The sequence below is a fragment of the Microcaecilia unicolor genome, chromosome 9 (genome assembly GCF_901765095.1).
Source record: "Microcaecilia unicolor chromosome 9, aMicUni1.1, whole genome shotgun sequence".
Taxonomy (NCBI): Eukaryota; Metazoa; Chordata; class Amphibia; order Gymnophiona; family Siphonopidae; genus Microcaecilia; species Microcaecilia unicolor.
The window spans coordinates 91,947,918-91,967,175 of NC_044039.1; the positions used below are offsets into that span (position 1 = coordinate 91,947,918).

Sequence of the window (19,258 nt, forward strand, 5' to 3'; positions counted from 1 at the left end):
ATCATGAAAGAACTCAGCCAGAGTCTGGGGGTAAAATGAAGGGGGGGTTGGAGGTGAAGGCACTTTGAGGAGAGAGTTCAGTGTGGCAAAGAGACGACGAGGGTTTGAGCCAAGAGAATTATTACACTACACAGCTCCCTAATTTTTCACTTAAACATCGCAGGGTGGCTGGAGGGGGGGCAACGACCCTGGAACTGGATGGGTGGGAGGGAGGGCGGGCGGACCCTGAAACTTGGAGGGGGCCGGGGGTGACCCTGGAACTGGGTGGGTGGGAGGGAGGGCGGACCCTGGAACTTGGAGGGGGGGGGGCGGATGGACCCTGAAACTGGGAGGGAGGGAGGGGGCCCCTGGCACACACTCTCATTCTCTCTCACACACTCACTCTCTCACACACACACTCCGAGGAAAACCTTGCTAGCGCCCGTTTCATTTGTGTCAGAAACGGGCCTTTTTTCCTAGTACTTGCAATAAATGCATCTTGTGCAGGGTTTATGTCCCCATCCAGTCTCGCCATTCCCATTCAACTGGGGCTCTTTTTTACATCTCGATAGAAGTTCTCCCAGATTCTTTGCTCTCGTATAGGCAAACCGCGGCATATTGTTAAAATCATGTATTGATATCTATGTCCAATGTTTTTTTTAATGATTTTTATCAGACCTGTTTGATTTGAGTAGGATAGCATGCATGTGAAATCTTCCCCTTGTTGTTTTGCTTTGCTCGGTGGCTGTAATAACCACTGTTGATGAGTACTAGAGGCTCGTTATAAAGCCTTTTTAATTATCTTTCTCGGATACCCTCTGTGTTTAAATCTGTTTTGGAGTTTCTGTGAATGAAATTTAAAACTCTTCTTTACCACAAAGTTTTCTTAATCTTAGAAATTGACCTGTGGGTACCCCGTCCTTAGTAGCCATCCCTTTTCCTCCCTTCACTCCCTCCTTCTTTCTCTTTTTTTCCTCATTCCCCATGCAGCATCTCTTCCTCCCTTCCATTCCCTCCACTCCAGCCCCAATGTCTAACATTTCTCCCTCTCTCGCTGCTCCCTCCCACCCCAGTGTCCAGCATTTCTCCCTCTCTCCTGCAACATTTCTTTCCTTCCTTCCCCTCATGTCCAACATTTCTCCCTCCTCCCATGCAGCATTTCTTTCCTTCCTTCCCTTCCCTCCCATGTTCAACAATTCTCCCATGATCTTTGTTCCCTCCCTCACAATGTCAGATTCTGACTCCAAATCTTCATCCACCCCATCTGCCTAAATAAGCCTCTCTCTCAAGGGGTTGCTGGCAGTGAAGCTACCAATATCCACATATTTCTCGCTTTGGTCAGAAGCCATCAAACTTCATGTAATAGGAATTTCACTTATCCAAATCTTCACCGCTCCAGTTCAGTCGGAGCTATCACATAATTACAGTTATTCTTTCAAAGAGTATAAATCCTGTATCACAATTTGCTTGAAGCCTTTTCTTTAATCCAAAATGGTAATCGTGGCAGTTCTCCAAAACGTTCCTCTCATTGATTTATACAACATACCATCTTGTTAAATCATACTGATTTCTTCTTGTTATAACCCACGCTTTTGAGGGCATGATTCCTTGTCATCGAGGCAGGTTTGGACTTGGCAATCCCAAAGGGAGATACTGTCTGACACAGGAAGAGTGCTGATGGGATTCAGAGGAGTATCCCAGATACTTCTCCTCAGATGAGTCTTATGGAATCCCCTATGAACCCTCCTTTCCACCTGAAACTCGCCTATATCCAGGACCTCTTTATCTCGCGTCACCTCCATCTGCTCGCCATAACAGAAACCTGGCTCTGCCCTGATGACTCTGCTTCAGTCGCAGCCCTGTGCCATGGCGGTTATCTATTTTTTACATACTCCTCGCCCTGCTGCCATGGTGTTGGACTACTTCTCTCTCCGTCCTCCAGATTTCAACCCCTACTTCCACCTCAATCTCACTGTTTTTCCTCCTTTGAAGTCCACTCTATCCGCCTTTTCTCTCCTCTGCCTCTTCGAATAGCGGTCATTTATCGTCCCCCTAATAAGTCCCTTTCATCCTTTCTCAGTGACTTTGACGCCTGGCTTGCCTTCTTCCATGATCCTTCCTCCCCCTCCCTCATCCTTGGTGACTTTAATATTCCTGCTAATGATCCTTCCAACTCTTATATTTCCAAGTTACTCGCTTTAACATCCTCCTTTAATCTCCAACTATGCTCCACCTCCCCCACTCATCAAAATGGTCACTGTCTTGATCTCATCTTCTCCTCCAACTGTTCACCCTCTAGATTCCTTGCCTCTGATCTTCCCTCCTCTGATCACCATCTTATAACTTTCACACTTAAATCTCCTCCCTCCCAGTCCCGTCCTATCTTATCTAATTTATCTAGGAATCTTCACGATATTGACCCTTCATCTCTATCCTCCCATGTTTCAAACCTCCTCTCTACTGTGGCACCATCCACGTCTGTCAACGAGGCTGTTTCTTCTTACAACAATACTCTATCCTCTGCCTTAGACACTCTTGCACCTTTGATGACCCGCCCTGTAAGGCGTACAAAACCCCAACCTTGGCTGACTTCTAATATCCGCTACCTACGTTCCTGTACCCGCTCCGCCGAATGCCTCTGGCGGAAGTCTCGGGCCCTTGCTGATTTCTTACACTTTAAGTTCATGCTGACCTCCTTCCAATCTGCTCTTTTACGTGCCAAACAGGATTATTATATCCAACTGACCAACTCTCTTGGCTCTAATCCTCGACTTCTCTTCACCACATTGAACTCTCTCCTCAAGGTGCCCCCTCCTCCAACTCCCCCTTCATTATCTCCTCAGACCCTTGCTGAATTCTTTCACAACAAGGTTCAAAAGATAAACCTTGCTTTCTCTACCTCACCACCTCTCCCTCCACTAGTCCGTTCCCCTCTCTCTCCTTCCCCTCATTCCCTTTCCTGAAGTTACTATTGAGGAAACTACACTTCTCCTTTCTTCCTCAAAATGTACCACCTGTTCCTCTGATCCCATTCCCACCCACCTTCTTAATGCCATCTCTCCTGCTCTTATTCCTTTTATCTGTCACATTCTCTACTACTACTACTACTACTACTACTATTTAGCATTTCTATAGCGCTACAAGGCATACGCAGCGCTGCACAAACATAGAAGAAAGACAGTCCCTGCTCAAAGAGCTTACAATCTAATAGACAAAAAATGAAAAATAAGCAAATCAAATCAATTAATGTGAACGGGAAGGAATAGAGGAGGGTAGGTGGAGGCGAGTGGTTACAAGTGGTTACGAGTCAAAAGCAATGTTAAAGAGGTGGGCTTTCAGTCTAGATTTAAAGGTGGCCAAGGATGGGGCAAGACGTAGGGGCTCAGGAAGTTTATTCCAGGCGTAGGGTGCAGCGAGACAGAAGGCGCGAAGTCTGGAGTTGGCAGTAGTGGAGAAGGGAACAGATAAGAAGGATTTATCCATGGAGCGGAGTGCACGGGAAGGGGTGTAGGGAAGGACGAGTGTGGAGAGATACTGGGGAGCAGCAGAGTGAATACATTTATAGGTTAGTAGAAGAAGTTTGAACAGGATGCGAAAACGGATAGGGAGCCAGTGAAGGGTCTTGAGGAGAGGGGTAGTTTGAGTAAAGCGACCCTGGCGGAAGATGAGACGGGCAGCAGAGTTTTGAACCGACTGGAGAGGGGAGAGGTGACTAAGTGGGAGGCCAGCAAGAAGCAGATTGCAGTAGTCTAAACGAGAGGTGACAAGGGTGTGGATGAGGGTTTTGGTAGAGTGCTCGGAAAGAAAGGGGCGGATTTTACGAATGTTGTAAAGAAAGAAATGACACGTCTTGGCGGTCTGCTGGATATGAGCAGAGAAGGAGAGAGAAGAGTCAAAGATGACCCCAAGGTTTCGAGCTGAGGAGACAGGAAGAATGAGAGAGCCATCAACAGAAATAGAAAACGGGGGGAACGGGGAGGTGGGTTTGGGGGGGAAAATGAGAAGCTCAACCTCTCACTTTCCACTACGACTGTCCCTGCTGCCTTTAAACATGCTGTGTCACACCTCTCCTTAAGAAGCCTTCACTCGACTCTACTTGTCCCTCTAATTACCGACCCATCTCCCTCCTTCCTTTTCTCTCCAAATTACTTGAGCGTGCTGTTCACCGCCGCTGCCTTGATTTTCTCTCCTCACATGCTATTCTTGACCCACTACAATCTGGTTTTCGCCCTCTCCACTCAACTGAAACTGCGCTTACTAAAGTCTCCAATGACCTATTACTGGCTAAATCCAGAGGTTAATATTCCATCTTCATTCTCCTTGATCTTTCTGCTGCTTTTGACACTGTCGATCACAGCATACTTCTCGATACCCTGTCCTCACTTGGATTCCAGGGCTCTGTCCTTTCCTGGTTCTCTTCCTACCTCTCCCTCCGCACCTTTAGTGTTCACTCTGGTGGATCCTCTTCTACTTCTATCCCTCTGCCTGTCGTTGTACCTCAGGGTTCTGTTCTTGGTCCCCTTTTCTTTTCTATCTACACTTCTTCCCTTGGTTCATTAATCTCATCCCATGGCTTTTCCTACCATCTCTATGCTAATGACTCCCAAATCTACCTTTCTACCCCTGATATCTCACCTTGCATCCAAACCAAAGTTTCAGCGTGCTTGTCTGACATTGCTGTCTGGATGTCTCAACGCCACCTGAAATTAAATATGACCAAAACCGAGCTTCTCATTTTCCCCCCCAAACCCACCTCCCCGCTCCCCCCGTTTTCTATTTCTGTTGATGGCTCTCTCATTCTCCCTGTCTCCTCAGCTCGAAACCTTGGGGTCATCTTTGACTCTTCTCTCTCCTTCTCTACTCATATCCAGCAGATTGCCAAGACCTGTCGTTTTTCTTTACAACATCTGTAAAATCCGCCCCTTTCTTTCCGAACACTCTACCAAAACCCTCATCCACACCCTTGTCACCTCTCGTTTAGACTACTGTAATCTGCTTCTTGCTGGCCTCCCACTTAGTCACCTCTCCCCCCTCCAGTCGGTTCAAAACTCTGCTGCCCGTCTCGTCTTCCGCCAGGGTCGCTTTACTCATACTACCCCTCTCCTCAAGACCCTTCACTGGCTCCCTATCCGTTTTCGCATCCTGTTCAAACTTCTTCTACTAACCTATAAATGTACTCACTCTGCTGCTCCCCAGTATCTCTCCACACTCGTCCTTCCCTACACCCCTTCCCGTGCACTCCGCTCCATGGATAAATCCTTCTGTTCCCTTATCCACTACTGCCAACTCCAGACTTCGCGCCCTGTCTCGCTGCACCCTACGCCTGGAATAAACTTCCTGAGCCCCTTCGTCTTGCCCCATCCTTGGCCACCTTTAAAAATCTAGACTGAAAGCCCACCTCTTTAACATTGCTTTTGACTCGTACCCACTTGTAACCACTCGCCTCCACCTACCCTCCTCTCTTCCTTCCCGTTCACATTAATTGATTTGATTTGCTTACTTTATTTTTTGTCTATTAGATTGTAAGCTCTTTGAGCAGGGACTGTCTTTCTTCTATGTTTGTGCAGCGCTGCGTACGCCTTGTAGCGCTATAGAAATGCTAAATAGTAGTAGTAGTAGTAGTAGTAATTTCCATCTTTTGTTAAGGAAATGGCTGGTGCCATTCCATTTCCATTGGAAGTGGAGGATGAGCCCAGGGCCAAGATGCTCGAGGTCCTGGACTACAGATCTCCTCCTAAGGAGGCTGTGACTGACCCTCTCCATGAGGTACTCAAGGAAGTCCTCATCGGGAGCTGGGAGGTCCCCTCTTTTGGTCCCTGTCGTGCCCAAGAAGATTAACACCCATTATTGGATCCACAGTGAACCTACTTTTTTAGGCCTCAGTTACCTCACGATTCCATGGTGGTGTAGTCCGCTCTCAAAAGAGCCAAGAGTACTAGGGACTATGCCTCGGCACCCCCAGATAGAGACGCTAGAACCCTGGATTCTTTTGGGAGGAAGATATTCTAGGCTTCAATCCTACCAGCTCTTCACGAGCGTCTACTTGCGAAACTCGGTATGACAGCTGTTGGACTTGGTGGATGCGTTCCCTCCGGAACACACTGAGCCTCTTCACCAGTTGATTAAGCAGCAGAAGGCGTGTTAAAAGTTCTTGGCCAGGGGCACTTACAACACTTTTGATGTGGCATCCAGAATCTCTGCTTAATGTATAGCAATGCGCAGACTCTCATGGTTCGTGTTTTTGACTTGGAACATTCTGTTCAGCAGTGGTTCACGGATGCCCTTTGCCGGGGGATAATCTTTTTTTGGTTGATGACCAAATCAAGAAACACACTGATATAATCTCTTCTCTCTCCTACTGGGCCCATTCTGCATCCACTTCCTCAGCTAGGAAGACTTTTGGCAACCCCAGGAGCAGTTCCTAGTACTACCCTAGGTTTAGGTACAATTCTGCGACTCATCAGCCTACTCAGGCTCAGCCCCATCATGCACCTAAGACCCCTGTTGCTCTCCAGGGAAAGCAAAGGATGGGCATTTGACTGGCTTCAGCAAAGCATGTTTGTAGTAAAAGTATCCGTCCCGGATGACTTGCCAGTCGGGGAGGAGGTTAAAATTTTTTCACCAAAGGTGGCCTTTTATAACCTCTGATCGGTGGGTTCTTCAAATAGTCCTCCTTGGGTACGCCCTCAGTTGGCATCGCAAACCTCCAAATTGCCCACTGAGAACTCATTCATCGCCGTTTTCTGACCCGTTGCACAGAAGCAACCCCTACCTTCAGAGCTGAAACTTAACAAGAGGTCTGACGCTGTTGGTCCTGATAGTTCTTCATGTTGGAAGTACTTCACAGCCACCTTTGCCACTCCTACAGGAGGAGAAGGATCCTTGGGGAGAGAGGAGACACGACAGAGCAGGGAAGGCAGTTAAGTGTGTGAGCCTGGAGGGATAAAAATTTCTGCTAGAGTGATTTCATGCCTTCCATCTGTCTACAGCACATCATTTCTGTTTAATCACCACTGCTCTGTGTCCCTCTAATAGAACAGTTTGCTGCTTCAGCCCTGATGTAAGCACAGCAATCTTCAAAAAAATTTGTTTTGTGCGGCTGTTATACACACAGCTACAAATCCCCCATCCCACCCCCTGAGCTCTCCTGCTTGAGCCGTTCCAGCAGCCAATCACAGCGCTTTTAGCTTCTCTGGTGTCAGCTAAATGCACAGTGATTGGCAGGCAAGCACTTCTGATAACAACTGGAGAAGGAAGATTAGAGTGATTTCCTGCCTTGTCTGTTTGCAGCACAAATTCTCATGCCCCAATGCTGTGTGCTGCTTTGGCCCTGCAGTTTTCAAAGGGGAAAAAAAAAGGTTTTACATGGCTTTCATACACGCAGCTTCTTTGCGTGTATGAAAGCTGCTTTGAGCATGCACAGAGCATCCACACTTAGCGATTGGCTGATCTGTGCATGCTCAGCTGACCAACTAGCTTGCTCCCCAATGAAGGAAATCGCATGCAAATGAGCTAACAGTGAGCAGCTTATTTGCATGCGATTTCCTTCATGCAATCCTGGCTTTCTGCAAATTTAATTCTCCAAGGACAAGCAGATCTAGTTGTATTCTCACATGTGGGTGATGTCATCCATTGGAACCTGGTGCGGACGCTGGCTAGTGTATAGTTGATTCGAGACAATTCTAGCAGTGTCACACTGCGTATGCGTGAGCGAGGGTCCCTTAGTTGTCGTTTTTCCATGGAGCAGGGAAGACGTGTCTTTGCCGTCTTCCCTCAGCACTCTCTGCTCTGCTTTTGCAGTACCCATGTGGTTATTTTTCCCGCCTTTCTTCATTTTTGTCTTTAATTTCACTTTATTTTCCCTCTTAGTTTTTTGTGTTTTTGGCCATTTAAGTTTTCTTTTTCGTGGTTCAGTAGGCCCACTTAGGCCTGAGCACTGACCATGATTTGGACTCCAAAATTGAGGAATCTAATTTGGCCATGATTCTTTTCTCAATGTCCAAGAATACCCCCATTGGCTTTAAGAGGTGCGCCCAATGTAATCGGGTGAGTTCAGTGATGGACCAGCACGCTTGGTGCTTTGGGCTTAATCATGACTCTTAACGGAGGCAGAAGAAAGCCAATCAAAAATGGTACTCTCCAAGACATTTTGAGATGAGAAAGAAGGAAGTGATGCTCTTATCTAGGGACACGGGTATGGATAAAGTTGAGCATACTGAGTTCCATTGACTGAGATAAAGAGAGGTCTGAAACCTGCCTGTTTTGGATGTAGAATACTGATCTTGATGAATTCAGCCAGTTGGGTTTGAACAGATTTTTTTTTTAGTAGTTTTTAACCCAAAAAGAAGGTTGGATGTAGGATAATGGTTATTGGGCACAATGTAGTCCAAGGTCCCAGCATATGGAATGGGAGAAAAACAGGAGTAGGAAATAAAGCATCGAGGGAATTCTTCATTCAAAAATTGGCCTTGGTCTGTTGGGCCAGCAAGTGGCCTTGTACCTTTATGTGGTTCAGATTTAGTAAGAGGCTTACAAAAGAAATAAGTAAATAAGAGAAATGTTTTAAAAAGATTGTAGCTTCTCGTTCTGCCCAGTGCTTTAGCAATCTTTGAAGTAGAAATGATGTGAAGAATGATAGATTATCATAGAGTATACAATTCTCTACAAGCATAGACAGTCACTGGCTGCTTTCTTTATTAAGATTTGTTTTTGTACTTAAGAACTTGGTTTCAGTTTTCTGTTTTTTAAGACAAAGGGGGGTACTAAGTTAAAGCAGAAGGATCAGTATTCTCTTTCAAGCTATATAGGAGTCTGTTGCCTCCATTCTAACTACCAGACATGCTATCCCTTCTCTTTCCATGTTTAGTTTCAGCCACAAAATGGGTGCAGTAAGCTCTGTGGTTGGAAATACTCATGGGAGACCTCCTGCACAGTTCTGGAGAACATTGAAAGGAAAACTACGAAACTTTTTCAAAATATGTTTTGGATGTATATTTTCTTATGTTGCATTATTATTTCTGATACATTTTTAAATATATTTTTTCCTCAGGCTTCTCATTTCTTTTGGGGACTATGGGCTTTGATTCAGGCCAAATATTCCACTATTGAGTTCGATTTCCTTGGGTAAGTAATATTATATATATAAAACATTCAAATGAGAGAACTGATTTTATGAACCCTCATTGGGTCTGCATGACAATAACTTATTCTTGGTATGGTTTTAGGAATATTTTATCAGTCCTCAAAAATTCCACCGAAATCCTACTAAATTGAGATGCCAATATTATATAGACCATAACGTGTTTCACCGTGAATCTCAGTTAAGCTTATTTTAATATCCAATGGTATGCAATATTGCTAGTAGTAGAACTGACCACCAAAAAATCTTCAATGAGAAATTAACATTGGTTACCTCAGCGGTGCAACTCTGAAATACTTTTTATCAATGAGGTTTGACAACATCCACCTCCTCATCGGCAGACCACAGTTAAGTACTTTATATCTTATAATCCCTCAAAGTGAACAATAACTTATTGTCATCAGCAGCAGATGAATCCATTAACTGATGGGTTGTATCCGCATACTAGCAGGTGGAGATAGAGAACACTGAAGAACCACAGTGACCCTTGGACGGCTAGCCCCAACTGCCTTCAGTATTTCTCTATCTCCCAGCAGGTGTGGACGTAGCTTGATCAGCTCCTTGATTTCTGCCTGGGGTGGCTCCTGTGCTTTGCCAGTTGAGCAGGGGTGTTGTGGCTGGTGGTGCCCACTTTAAAGGCATATAGGTTCGCCCTTTCCCTGACTTACCCATTCCCCCCTCCTCCCGGAGTCCCTCTGTTGCTGCCTGCCTCCAACTTTCCTCACAGTGTTAAAAAAAAAAAAAAAAAAGGTGCGCGCTTGTACAGCGCTGCTATTTCTGAGGCTTTTTCCAGAGATTCTAGTTCTGTGCAGCTTGACTGGAGCTCGTTGACTTGGTCTTCTGAGGTGAGAGTGGTGCCCAGCTCCTCCGGGGAGGTCCCGCAGACGCCTTTCCGAATGGGATAAGTTTTGGCGCGAAGCCGCCATTTTATTGCTATATTTCCGTCCAGTCGGGTGATGGCTGCTGAGGGAGTTAAGCGCTGCTCCCGTTGTGGTAAGTGCAGATCAGCAGGGGGGCTGTGCAAAACGTGCTCCTTAGACGCTCGCGCTAGTACAAGCATGCCGAGCGATGATTCTTCCTGCTCAATGGAGCTGGCAGCAGGCGCCATTTTGGAAGTGCCGCATGTCTCGACCCTCGGGGTTGCGGAGGAGTCTGAGTGTAGGGGGACGCCTCGTTTAGAGGCTGCCAGAGGAGCTCCAACATCCGTTTCTCCTAATTCGGAGGTGGAGGGTCAGGGTGAGTTTTTCTCCCCTGAGTTTGTGCTTTTAATGCATAAAGCCTTCATGCTGAAAAGAGCTCTGCCACAGGTGTCTGACACTGCGTTGCATTCTGGTTCCCCCCCCCCCCCCCCCCCCCCCCCCCGGGTGTTGATGGCCCGGGGCTGGCTACAGAGGTTATTTCTTCCCCTGAGCGTTGGAGGGACGCTAAACGTAGACGGGTAAATTCCCCATCTGAAAGTGGCGCACCTCCACCCCCCCCCCCCCCCCCTCCGTGGTCAGGCTGTGGGGAGTCTGAGGGATCTGGCAGGCCCTCATGGACGGATGATCCAGATGAGGGTGCCTGTTTGCCACTGGATTCGGATGATCCCTATGCGGTTCGGATTTTCCACCGCGACGAGCTGCCAGCTCTCATTACTGACGCCTTGCAGGCCCTCTCGATTGATGATCCTGCCGAGGGCGCTGCCTCCTCTGTTAATCTTAGGATGGTGAGTACTAAGAAGCCTACTCGGGCTTTTCCTGTGCATGACTCCATCCAAGAGCTTATTTCAGCTCAATGGTCTGATCCCGATGGCCCTTTGAAAGTGGCCAAGGCTATGGGTCAGCTTTACCCTCTGAGTGAGGAGCACTTGGCCCCTTTGGGGATGCCTAAAGTGAATGTGTTGGTCACGGCGGTGACTAAAAAGACCACTCTCCCAGTAGAGGGAGGGGTCGCTTTGAAAGACATGCAGGACCGGCGGCTGGAATCTGCGCTAAAGCGGTCCTTTGAAATTGCGAGCCTTGCCTTAAGGGCGTCTATTTGCAGTTCCTATGCAGCCCGGGCATGTCTTTCCTGGTTACAACAGGCGGTGGAACAGCCTGTGGATGGTGTGGGGTCCCTCTCTGAGGTTGCCCCGCGGATGGAGTCGGCCCTATCATTTTGGCTGACGCCCTTTATGATTTGGTCAGAGCTTCGGTTAAACAGATGTCTGTGGTGGTTTCTGCCCGCCGCCTTCTTTGGCTACGGCATTGGGCGGCTGACATGGCCTCTAAGGAGAGGATTTGGAGAAGGTTGTTAAAGACCTAGGGGACTCTAAGCCCCAGCAGTTACCTGTAGATAGGCCGAGGCCTTCTTCCAAGGGTTCTGTGTTTCCCTGCTCCTCTAGACCTCGCTTACGTGAAGCTCGTAGGTATCGCCCAGGACGCTCTGCTGGGTTTTCTCAATGTGCCCGTTTTCAGCAGAGGAACTCTTTTCGCTTGGACAAACGCTCCACAGCGGCCGGGTCTCGGCCTGGAGTTCAGGGGCGTCCTCCACAATGATGGGACGCCGGTCCACTCCTCGACTCCTGCAGTAGGAGGACGGCTTTCCCTCTTTCTAGAGGAGTGGACCAAGATTACCTCGGATCAGTGGGTCCTGGACCTGATTAGAGAAGGTTACCGATTAGAATTTGGTGCCCCGGTGAGAGACGTGTTTGTGGAGTCCCGATGCGGCACTGCCGTAAAACGGGTGGCGGTAGAGGAGACCTTGCAAGTCTTGCTGCACCTCGGAGCGGTGATCCTGGTGCCTCCCGCCGTACGTAGCTGCGGCCACTATTCCATTTATTTTGTCGTGCCTCAAAAAGGTGGGTCTTTCAGATCGATCCTCAACTTGTGAAGAGTCAACGAGGCCCTAAGAGTAGGACACTTTTTCGCATGGAAACCCTGCGCTCCTTCATTGTGGCGGTACAGCCAGGAGAGTTTCTCACGTCTCTGGACCTAAAAGAAGCGTTATTTACACATTCCTATTTGGCCCCCGCATCAGCAGTTTCTCCGGTTTGCGGTGTTGGGACAACATTTCCAGTTTCGGGCCTTGCCTTTCGGCCTAGCCACAGCTCCCCGTACCTTTTCCAAGGTGTAATGGTGGTCGTAGCTGCCTGTCTCAGGTGAGAGGGTATAAGAGTTCACCCTTATCTCGACGACTGGCTCATCAGAACGGATTCGGCAGCCGAAAGTCATCTTGCCACAGCCAGAGTGGTTACAGTCCTGCAGGCGCTAGGCTAGGTGGTCAATATACCCAAAAGTCACCTGACCCCCCTCTCAGTCTCTTGAGTATTTGGGGGTCCAGTTCGACACGGCCTCGGGGTTTGTCTTTCTCCCCAACCAAAGGCGGTGCAAGCTTCAAAATCAGGTCCGTCTGCTCCTGCGGATGCCTTGCCCGCGAGCTTATGATGTGGTCCAGCTACTGGGGTCGATGACGGCCACCTTGGAGGTGGTTCCATGGGCGAGAGCGCATATGAGAGCTATGCAGATTGTCCTGCTTCAGCAATGGTCTCCGATTTCCCAGGAATATCAACGCAGACTAATGTGGCTCCCTTTGGCCCGGCTCAGTATGGAGTGGTGGCTCTCCGACAGGATGCTACGCCAAGGAATGCCGCTTGCGCTTCCTTCTTGGTGCCTGGTGATAACACATGCCAGCCTTTTGGGCTGGGGAGCGCATTGCCAGGGAAGCTATGCTCAGGGTCAGTGGACAACCGTGGAAGCTTGGAACTGAGAGCAATATTTCAGGCTCTTATGGCCTTCCAAAAGACTCTGAAGGGGCTTGCGGTCCGGGTTCTGTCAGACAATACGACAGCGATGGACTACATACATCGTCAGGGCGGCACTCAGTGCAGGGCCCTAGCTACGGAGGCCGCTCAAATTTGCCACTGGGCCGAGCTCCACCTTCAGCTTCTGTCAGCATCTCACATTGTAGGTCAGAGCAATGTGCAAGCCGATTTTCTCAGCAGGCACCAAATCGACCCGGCGGAATGGGAACTGGCAGAAGAAGTTTTTCTTCAGATTTGTGCCAAATGGGGGACACCCGGAATGGATCTAATGGCGTCAAGTGCAAACGCCAAAGTCCCTTGCTTTTTCAGCAGAAGGAGAGATCCTCACTCGGCGGGGTTGGATGCATTGGCTCAACCCTGGCCCTCGGGCCTCCTGTATGTGTTCCCGCCTTGGCCCTTGATAGGGCGAGTCCTCCTTCGGATTCGGCTACACCGGGGATTGGTGATCCTTATCTCTCTGGACTGGCCAAGGCGTCCGTGGTATGCGGATCTCCGTCGGATGATGGTGGAGGCTACATTTCATTTGCCTCTGGTGCCGAACCTGTTGGTTCAAGATCCGGTGTCTATGGAGGATCCTCCCAATTTGGTCTTACGGCCTGGCTCTTGAGAGGGCGCAATTGAGAGATAAGGGCTACTCTAACAAGGTCATTTCCACTCTCTTGCAGGGCCGCAAGCGGTCCACCTCCGCAGCCTATGCTCGGATCTGGCGCAAGTTTGAGGCGTGGTGTGTTTCAAAGGCAATCACTCCCACGCGGGCTACTGTCTCGCCGGTGCTGGACTTTTTGCAGGATGGCTTACAAAAAGGCCTGGCTTACAATTCCCTTCGGGTTCAAGTGGCAGCATTGACATGCTACCGAGGGAAAGTCTCTAGCTTGTCCCTTGCTGCTCACCCGGACATTGCCCCACTGAGACTCCGCCCTCCAGTGCGGTCACCTTGTCCGGCCTGGAACCTGGGGCTGGTGTTGAAAGCTCTCCAGCGTTCGCCTTTCGAGCCGCTTATGCGAGCTTCGGAGAAGGATGTGACTCAAGACAAGTCTTTTTGGTGGCCATGACATCGGCTAGATGCGTGTCTGAGCTGCAGGCGCTGTCCTGTCAGGACCCTTTTCTACTATTCTCGCAGTCCGGAGTAACGGTACGTACGGTGCCTTCCTTTCTGCCAAAAGTGGTTTCAGTGTTTCACCTGAACCAGCCCATTTTTCTTTCTTCCTTTTCTAGGGAAGATTTCCCGGACTCCTTTGGGCAGTTACATCTTTTGGATGTCCGCAGGGCTCTGTTGCAGTATCTACAGATGTCAAATGACTTCAGGACTTCTGATCACCACCTTTTTGTATTGTTGACAGGTCCTCGACACTGGTGCCCGGCGTCTAAGGCCACTATAGCCCAATGGCTCAAGGAAGTCATCGTTTCTGTGTATCTGCTTTCAGGCCGGTCTGCGCCTGAAGCGTTTAAGGCGCATTCCACGAGAGCGATTTCCTCCTCTTGGGCTGAAACGGGTGCATTCTCTCTTCAAGAGATCTGTAGTGCTGCTACTTGGGCTTCTCAGCTCTCTTTTGTCCGGCATTACAGGCTGGATGTTGCAGCGAAGCAGGACGTGATTTTTGGAGCACAAGTGCTTGCTCGTGGATTTGCCTGTTCCCACCCTAAGTAGGGAGTGCTTTGGTACATCCCATCAGTTAATGGATTCATCTGCTGCTGATGACAAGGAAGGGAAAATTAGGTTCTTACGTTGGTAATTTTCTTTCCTTTAGTCACAGCAGATGAATCCATGATCCCTCCCTGTCTGACTTTGTTTTTTGTTCAGATCTTTCACGCAGATATATATCTCCTTGGGAGAAGTTGGAAACCAGTTCTCAGAATTTCTACATGATGTTCTATTACAGGAGGTTGAGATCGTCCCTCCTTTGTATGGTTATTGCTCGTTCTGGGGCATTTGTTCGCTGTGAGGAAAGTTTATATGATGTTACCTTTCTTATTCGCTCTGCTTTGGAAATTTCAAATACTGAAGGCAGTTGGGGTTAGCCATCCAAGGGTCACTGTGGTTCTTCAGTGTTCTCTATCTCCACCTGCTGGTAGGCGGATACAACAATCAGTTAATGGATTCATCTGCTGTGACTAAAGGAAAGAAAATTACCAACGTAAGAACCTAATTTTCCCTTAGCTTTTATCTTCTTATGAAAAGTATTCATCTTCCGTAGATGATGTGCCAGTCAGGGGTTTCATAATCCAACGCATGTTTTGCTACACCAAGCTTTTTCAAGGAATATCCCCCATTTGTATCTTAATACCAGGTTTACCGAACCTGCCATTAAGATACAAATGGGGGATATTCCTTGATAAAGCTTGGTGTAGTGAAACATGCATGTCGGATTATGAACCCCCTGACCGGCACATTATCATCTATGGAAGAGGAATAAATTTCATAAGAAGATAAAATAAGTTATTCTTTAGTAATAAGTTATTTTTGAGGGCTTATAAAATCTGTGGTCTGAAGATGAGGAGGTGGGTGTTGTCAAATCTCATTGATGAAAAGTATTTCAATAAGTTGCACTGCTGAGGTAGCCAATGTTAATTTCTCATTGAAGATTTTCTGGTGGTCAGTTCTTCTATCATCAGTATTATATAGACTTCATCCTTTCTCCCCCAACAGTGTAGATTCATTCTTTATTTGGAGTTTTAGCTCACACCTTTTCAAAAGTAGGTCATGACCAGTAACATTTGGGTATAGCAGATATTTTGTTGTCTCCAGAAGGCTTACAGTTTAGCATTTGTACATAAATTTGTCTTCAGAAAAGCTACTGAAAGCACCCCCCCCCCCCCCCCCCCCCCAAAATAAAATCCCATCTCTTCTTTGTAAGGGTATAAACCTACTTTAAAAAAAAAATCAGCACATCTTGTGGAGCTGGACAGGGGAAGGTGAGATTGCTGGGGTCCCAGGCTGTGGTCAGCCTGGAAGGTTCTGCAGGCCTGTCTGCACCAGTCATGTTGCCAGGCAGGCCGACAAGCCAACACTAAACAGCCTGTGGGAGTTCATGGCTGTTTTCTTCCTCCTCCTGAAAAGGGTTTAAATAAATGGATGGGGAGTTTCTTTCTCACCTCAAGACAGAAGTCTGCAGTGTTTGTACAGAGCGATTGGGCCAAAGCAGGGGTTTTTCCTTTTAGCTCAGCCCACACACCTGAGGTTAGGTTCAGGATGCATTTCTGAATGCAGGCCTTGGCGGAAGGGGATACTTCCGAGGAGCCTAAACCTCTCCTTACCCTCTGCTGGTTTTTTTCTCTTTTGGCAAGCAGGGGTGGAGCTTTAAGCACTTAGCTAAAAGCAAATCTGGAGAAATTCCCTTGATTAATCTGTGGTTTGTGCAGTGTATGGTTAGTAAGAAACCGGGACTATTCTCTTTTAGGAACCTTTTTTAGTGTTTTATGCTCCATCCCTGTGTCTACTTCCTTCCTTTGCCTCTAGGCCATTCTTGTACCCTCTGCGCCATCTCCTTTTGCCCCTCTTGATCCATCTTTATAACCCCATTTCTGCTCTTGCTCAGCCCTTTCAGAGACCTATATCCTTCCCCATTCCTTTTCATAATGCCTCTCATCCTCTTCCCCATCTTTGGGGCATTCACACTGTCTCAGCCTTTCTCCACATTTCAGACCCCATTCTCTCTCACCCCCCCCCCCCCCCCCCCCCAGTCACTCCCTCACTCATTATCCCAGCCCATCAACATAACCCCATTTATACCCATCAGTTGTCAAGTACTCACTGTCTGTCCAAAATTCTCATTCCATGTCTCCCAGTCATAGTTACCTAGCCTGCTCCCCAACACTCCCATTCAGTCACCAAATCCCAGTCATCTTCTGCTCTATTCCCCTTATTCCCCCATCCATCTTCTATTCTGTCCCCCCCCTCAACAATCCCATCTATGTTCAGTTCACCCCACAAGCATCCCATCCATTTTATGTGTCTCCCCCCCTCCCCATATTATCCATTTTCTGTTATTCCCAGGATCTCCTGTCCATTTGATAGTTCTTCTCTGTCCATGTTCACCGTCATTCCTTCCATGTCCCTTCCCCTGTGGTCCTGTACTTCCCTGTAACCATCTTCTCTCCCACCCTGAGACCAGCATATTTCCCCATTTCCACCCCTGGTCTGGTCTCTGGCTCTTTTCCCTCCGCTCAGCCCCCCCCCCCCCCCCCATCCCAGCATATTTCTCTCCCCTGCCTCCATGGGTCACCATGTTTCCCCCCATCTTCCATCCCCTTTAGTAATATGGCAGCTCTCTCACTTCCTCCCTCCCCCTCCCTAATGGCATGTGGCATTTTTCCCTCTCCCACCCGCCACCCCATGACTGGACTGCGGCATCTCCCTCTCTCTCCTTAGGTTCCCGCCTCCCTGCTGCAGTCCTCCTCAAGGCAGCCTTACTGCTTCAGCGCCCCACCTATGCAGGAACAGGAAGTTGTGGAAAGGGATGGCTTCCAAGGGCCAGCTGGAGGTGAGGCTGCCTTGATTCCAGATGCTGAGTGGAGGACTGCAGTATAGTGGGGGCAGGGGTATTGCCACCGTATAGCTACACATGTGTACCTGACGTCTTCCCCCCTCCCCCCCCCCGCCCCCTCCCCCAGTACCTATGCCAGTGGGTTAAGGTGGAGCCTGTCTAGTTCCTAACAGAATTATATTCCTCTCCCTTGTACCATTGTCACATCCATACTTTGAGAATCTGGAGCTCTGCCTGCCTCTTGGATCTTACATATGGAAGAAAAAGAGCATTTCTGAAAATACTATTCTGAAGGATCTGAATTTCAACTTTCTACTTAAGAGTGGAGGAGTGGCCTAGTGGTTAGGGTGGTGGACTTTGGTCCTGAGGAACTGAGTTCGATTCCTACTTCAGGCACAGGCAGCTCCTTGTGACTGGGCAAGTCACTTAACCCTCCATTGCCCCATGTAAACCGCATTGAGCCTGCCATGAGTGGGAAAGCGCGGGGTACAAATGTAATAAAAATAAGAGCCTACATTTTGGCTTCCAGAACCTCTCTCCACATCTTCCTATGCCATTGGTACTCACATGTACTAAGATTGCTGGCTCCTCCTTGGCAGTGTCTAAAATGTTATCTAGGTGATGCATGAGGTCTTCCGCCTTCGTGTCCAGCAGACAAGTGATTAAGCGATCCTCGCATCCACCCAGTTAACTACATGTCCAATAATCAAATCGTAAACTAAAATAGCTGTCCTTACCCTTCCCTCCTCGGCAGAAGCCCCTGGAGATGCATCTTTGGTGCGAGAGGATATTGCATTACTTGGAAGGTAGGTCTTGGCTACTGATGACCTCCCTCCTGCAAGGCAGCACAGAAGTTGCTAGACTGGAGGTGAGACTTTTCTGCTTATGTCTCTGTGTGACAAATTTCTCTCTTGCCCTCTTAATTGGGATACTAGACTATAATGTGCCTGGGGTGGATGGCATTTGGGGGGGGAGGGGCAAGAAGGAAGACTAAAGTAAGGCAAAATGATGCAGGGCTGATAAGTAGCTAATACCTGCTTGCTTTATTTTTATGCTGTTCTGTTTCTAACAAATTGAAACAGGGAAAATTATGTTAGACTATTTAAGCAAGCTACTAACTAATGTTGGCTTTAAGAAAACTAAAATAGATTTTTATCAATACTACAAATTCTCTTCTATCATAATTGGAGTGGAGGAGTAGCCTAGTGGTTAGTGCATTGGTCTTTGATCCAGTTTGATTCCCACTGCAGCTCCTTGTGACTCTGGGCAAGTCACTTAACCCTCCATTGTCCCTAGTACAAAATAAGTACCTGAATATGTGTAAACCACTGTGAATGTAGTTGCAAAAACCTCAGAAAGGCGGTATATCGAGTCCCATTTCCCCTTCCCCTTTGTCACTTAATAACACAGTAAGGCTTTCTCATTTCTCAGAACTCTGAAAAGAAGGTACCTGGAAACTTTCCTGTTTATATATCTTTACTTCAGTGGCATACTGAGGGCAGGGTGGTGGGGGCGGTCCACCCTGGGTGCATGCTGCAGGGGGGGGTGCAAGGAGCAGCCGTGCGGCTTTTGGCCCCCCCAGTTCCCTGCTCCCTCTGATTTTACTTCCTGTTCCGGGGCAGAGGGAGCAGGGAACTGGCGGAGCCAACAGCCGTGCGGCTGCTTCCAGCACCCCAGGTGGTAAGAGCAATGCAGGAGGGGTGGCTTGGAGGTGATGTGCTTGGGGCGGTGGGTTGACGCTATGCTGGGGGGGGGGGGGGGGGGGGGACATGATGCTGCACAGCTCCAATCCGTCCCAGGTGGCAGCCGACCAAGAAACACAACTGCTTTACTTCTAAGACAAATTCTTCTGACAGCCCCTTTGATTGCAACTCG

General features: G+C 48.4%; 1 protein-coding gene across 1 annotated transcript in view; it reads left to right on the forward strand.

The window, feature by feature from the left end:
• The window catches only part of ETNK1 (ethanolamine kinase 1), a 127,951-nt gene that overhangs the window by 102,805 nt on the left and 5,888 nt on the right, over nt 1-19,258 (forward strand). Inside the window, exon 7 of the mRNA XM_030215531.1 lies at nt 9,029-9,102. Within this exon, the coding sequence (XP_030071391.1) occupies nt 9,029-9,102 (74 nt within the window). The remainder of the gene's footprint in view (nt 1-9,028; nt 9,103-19,258) is intronic.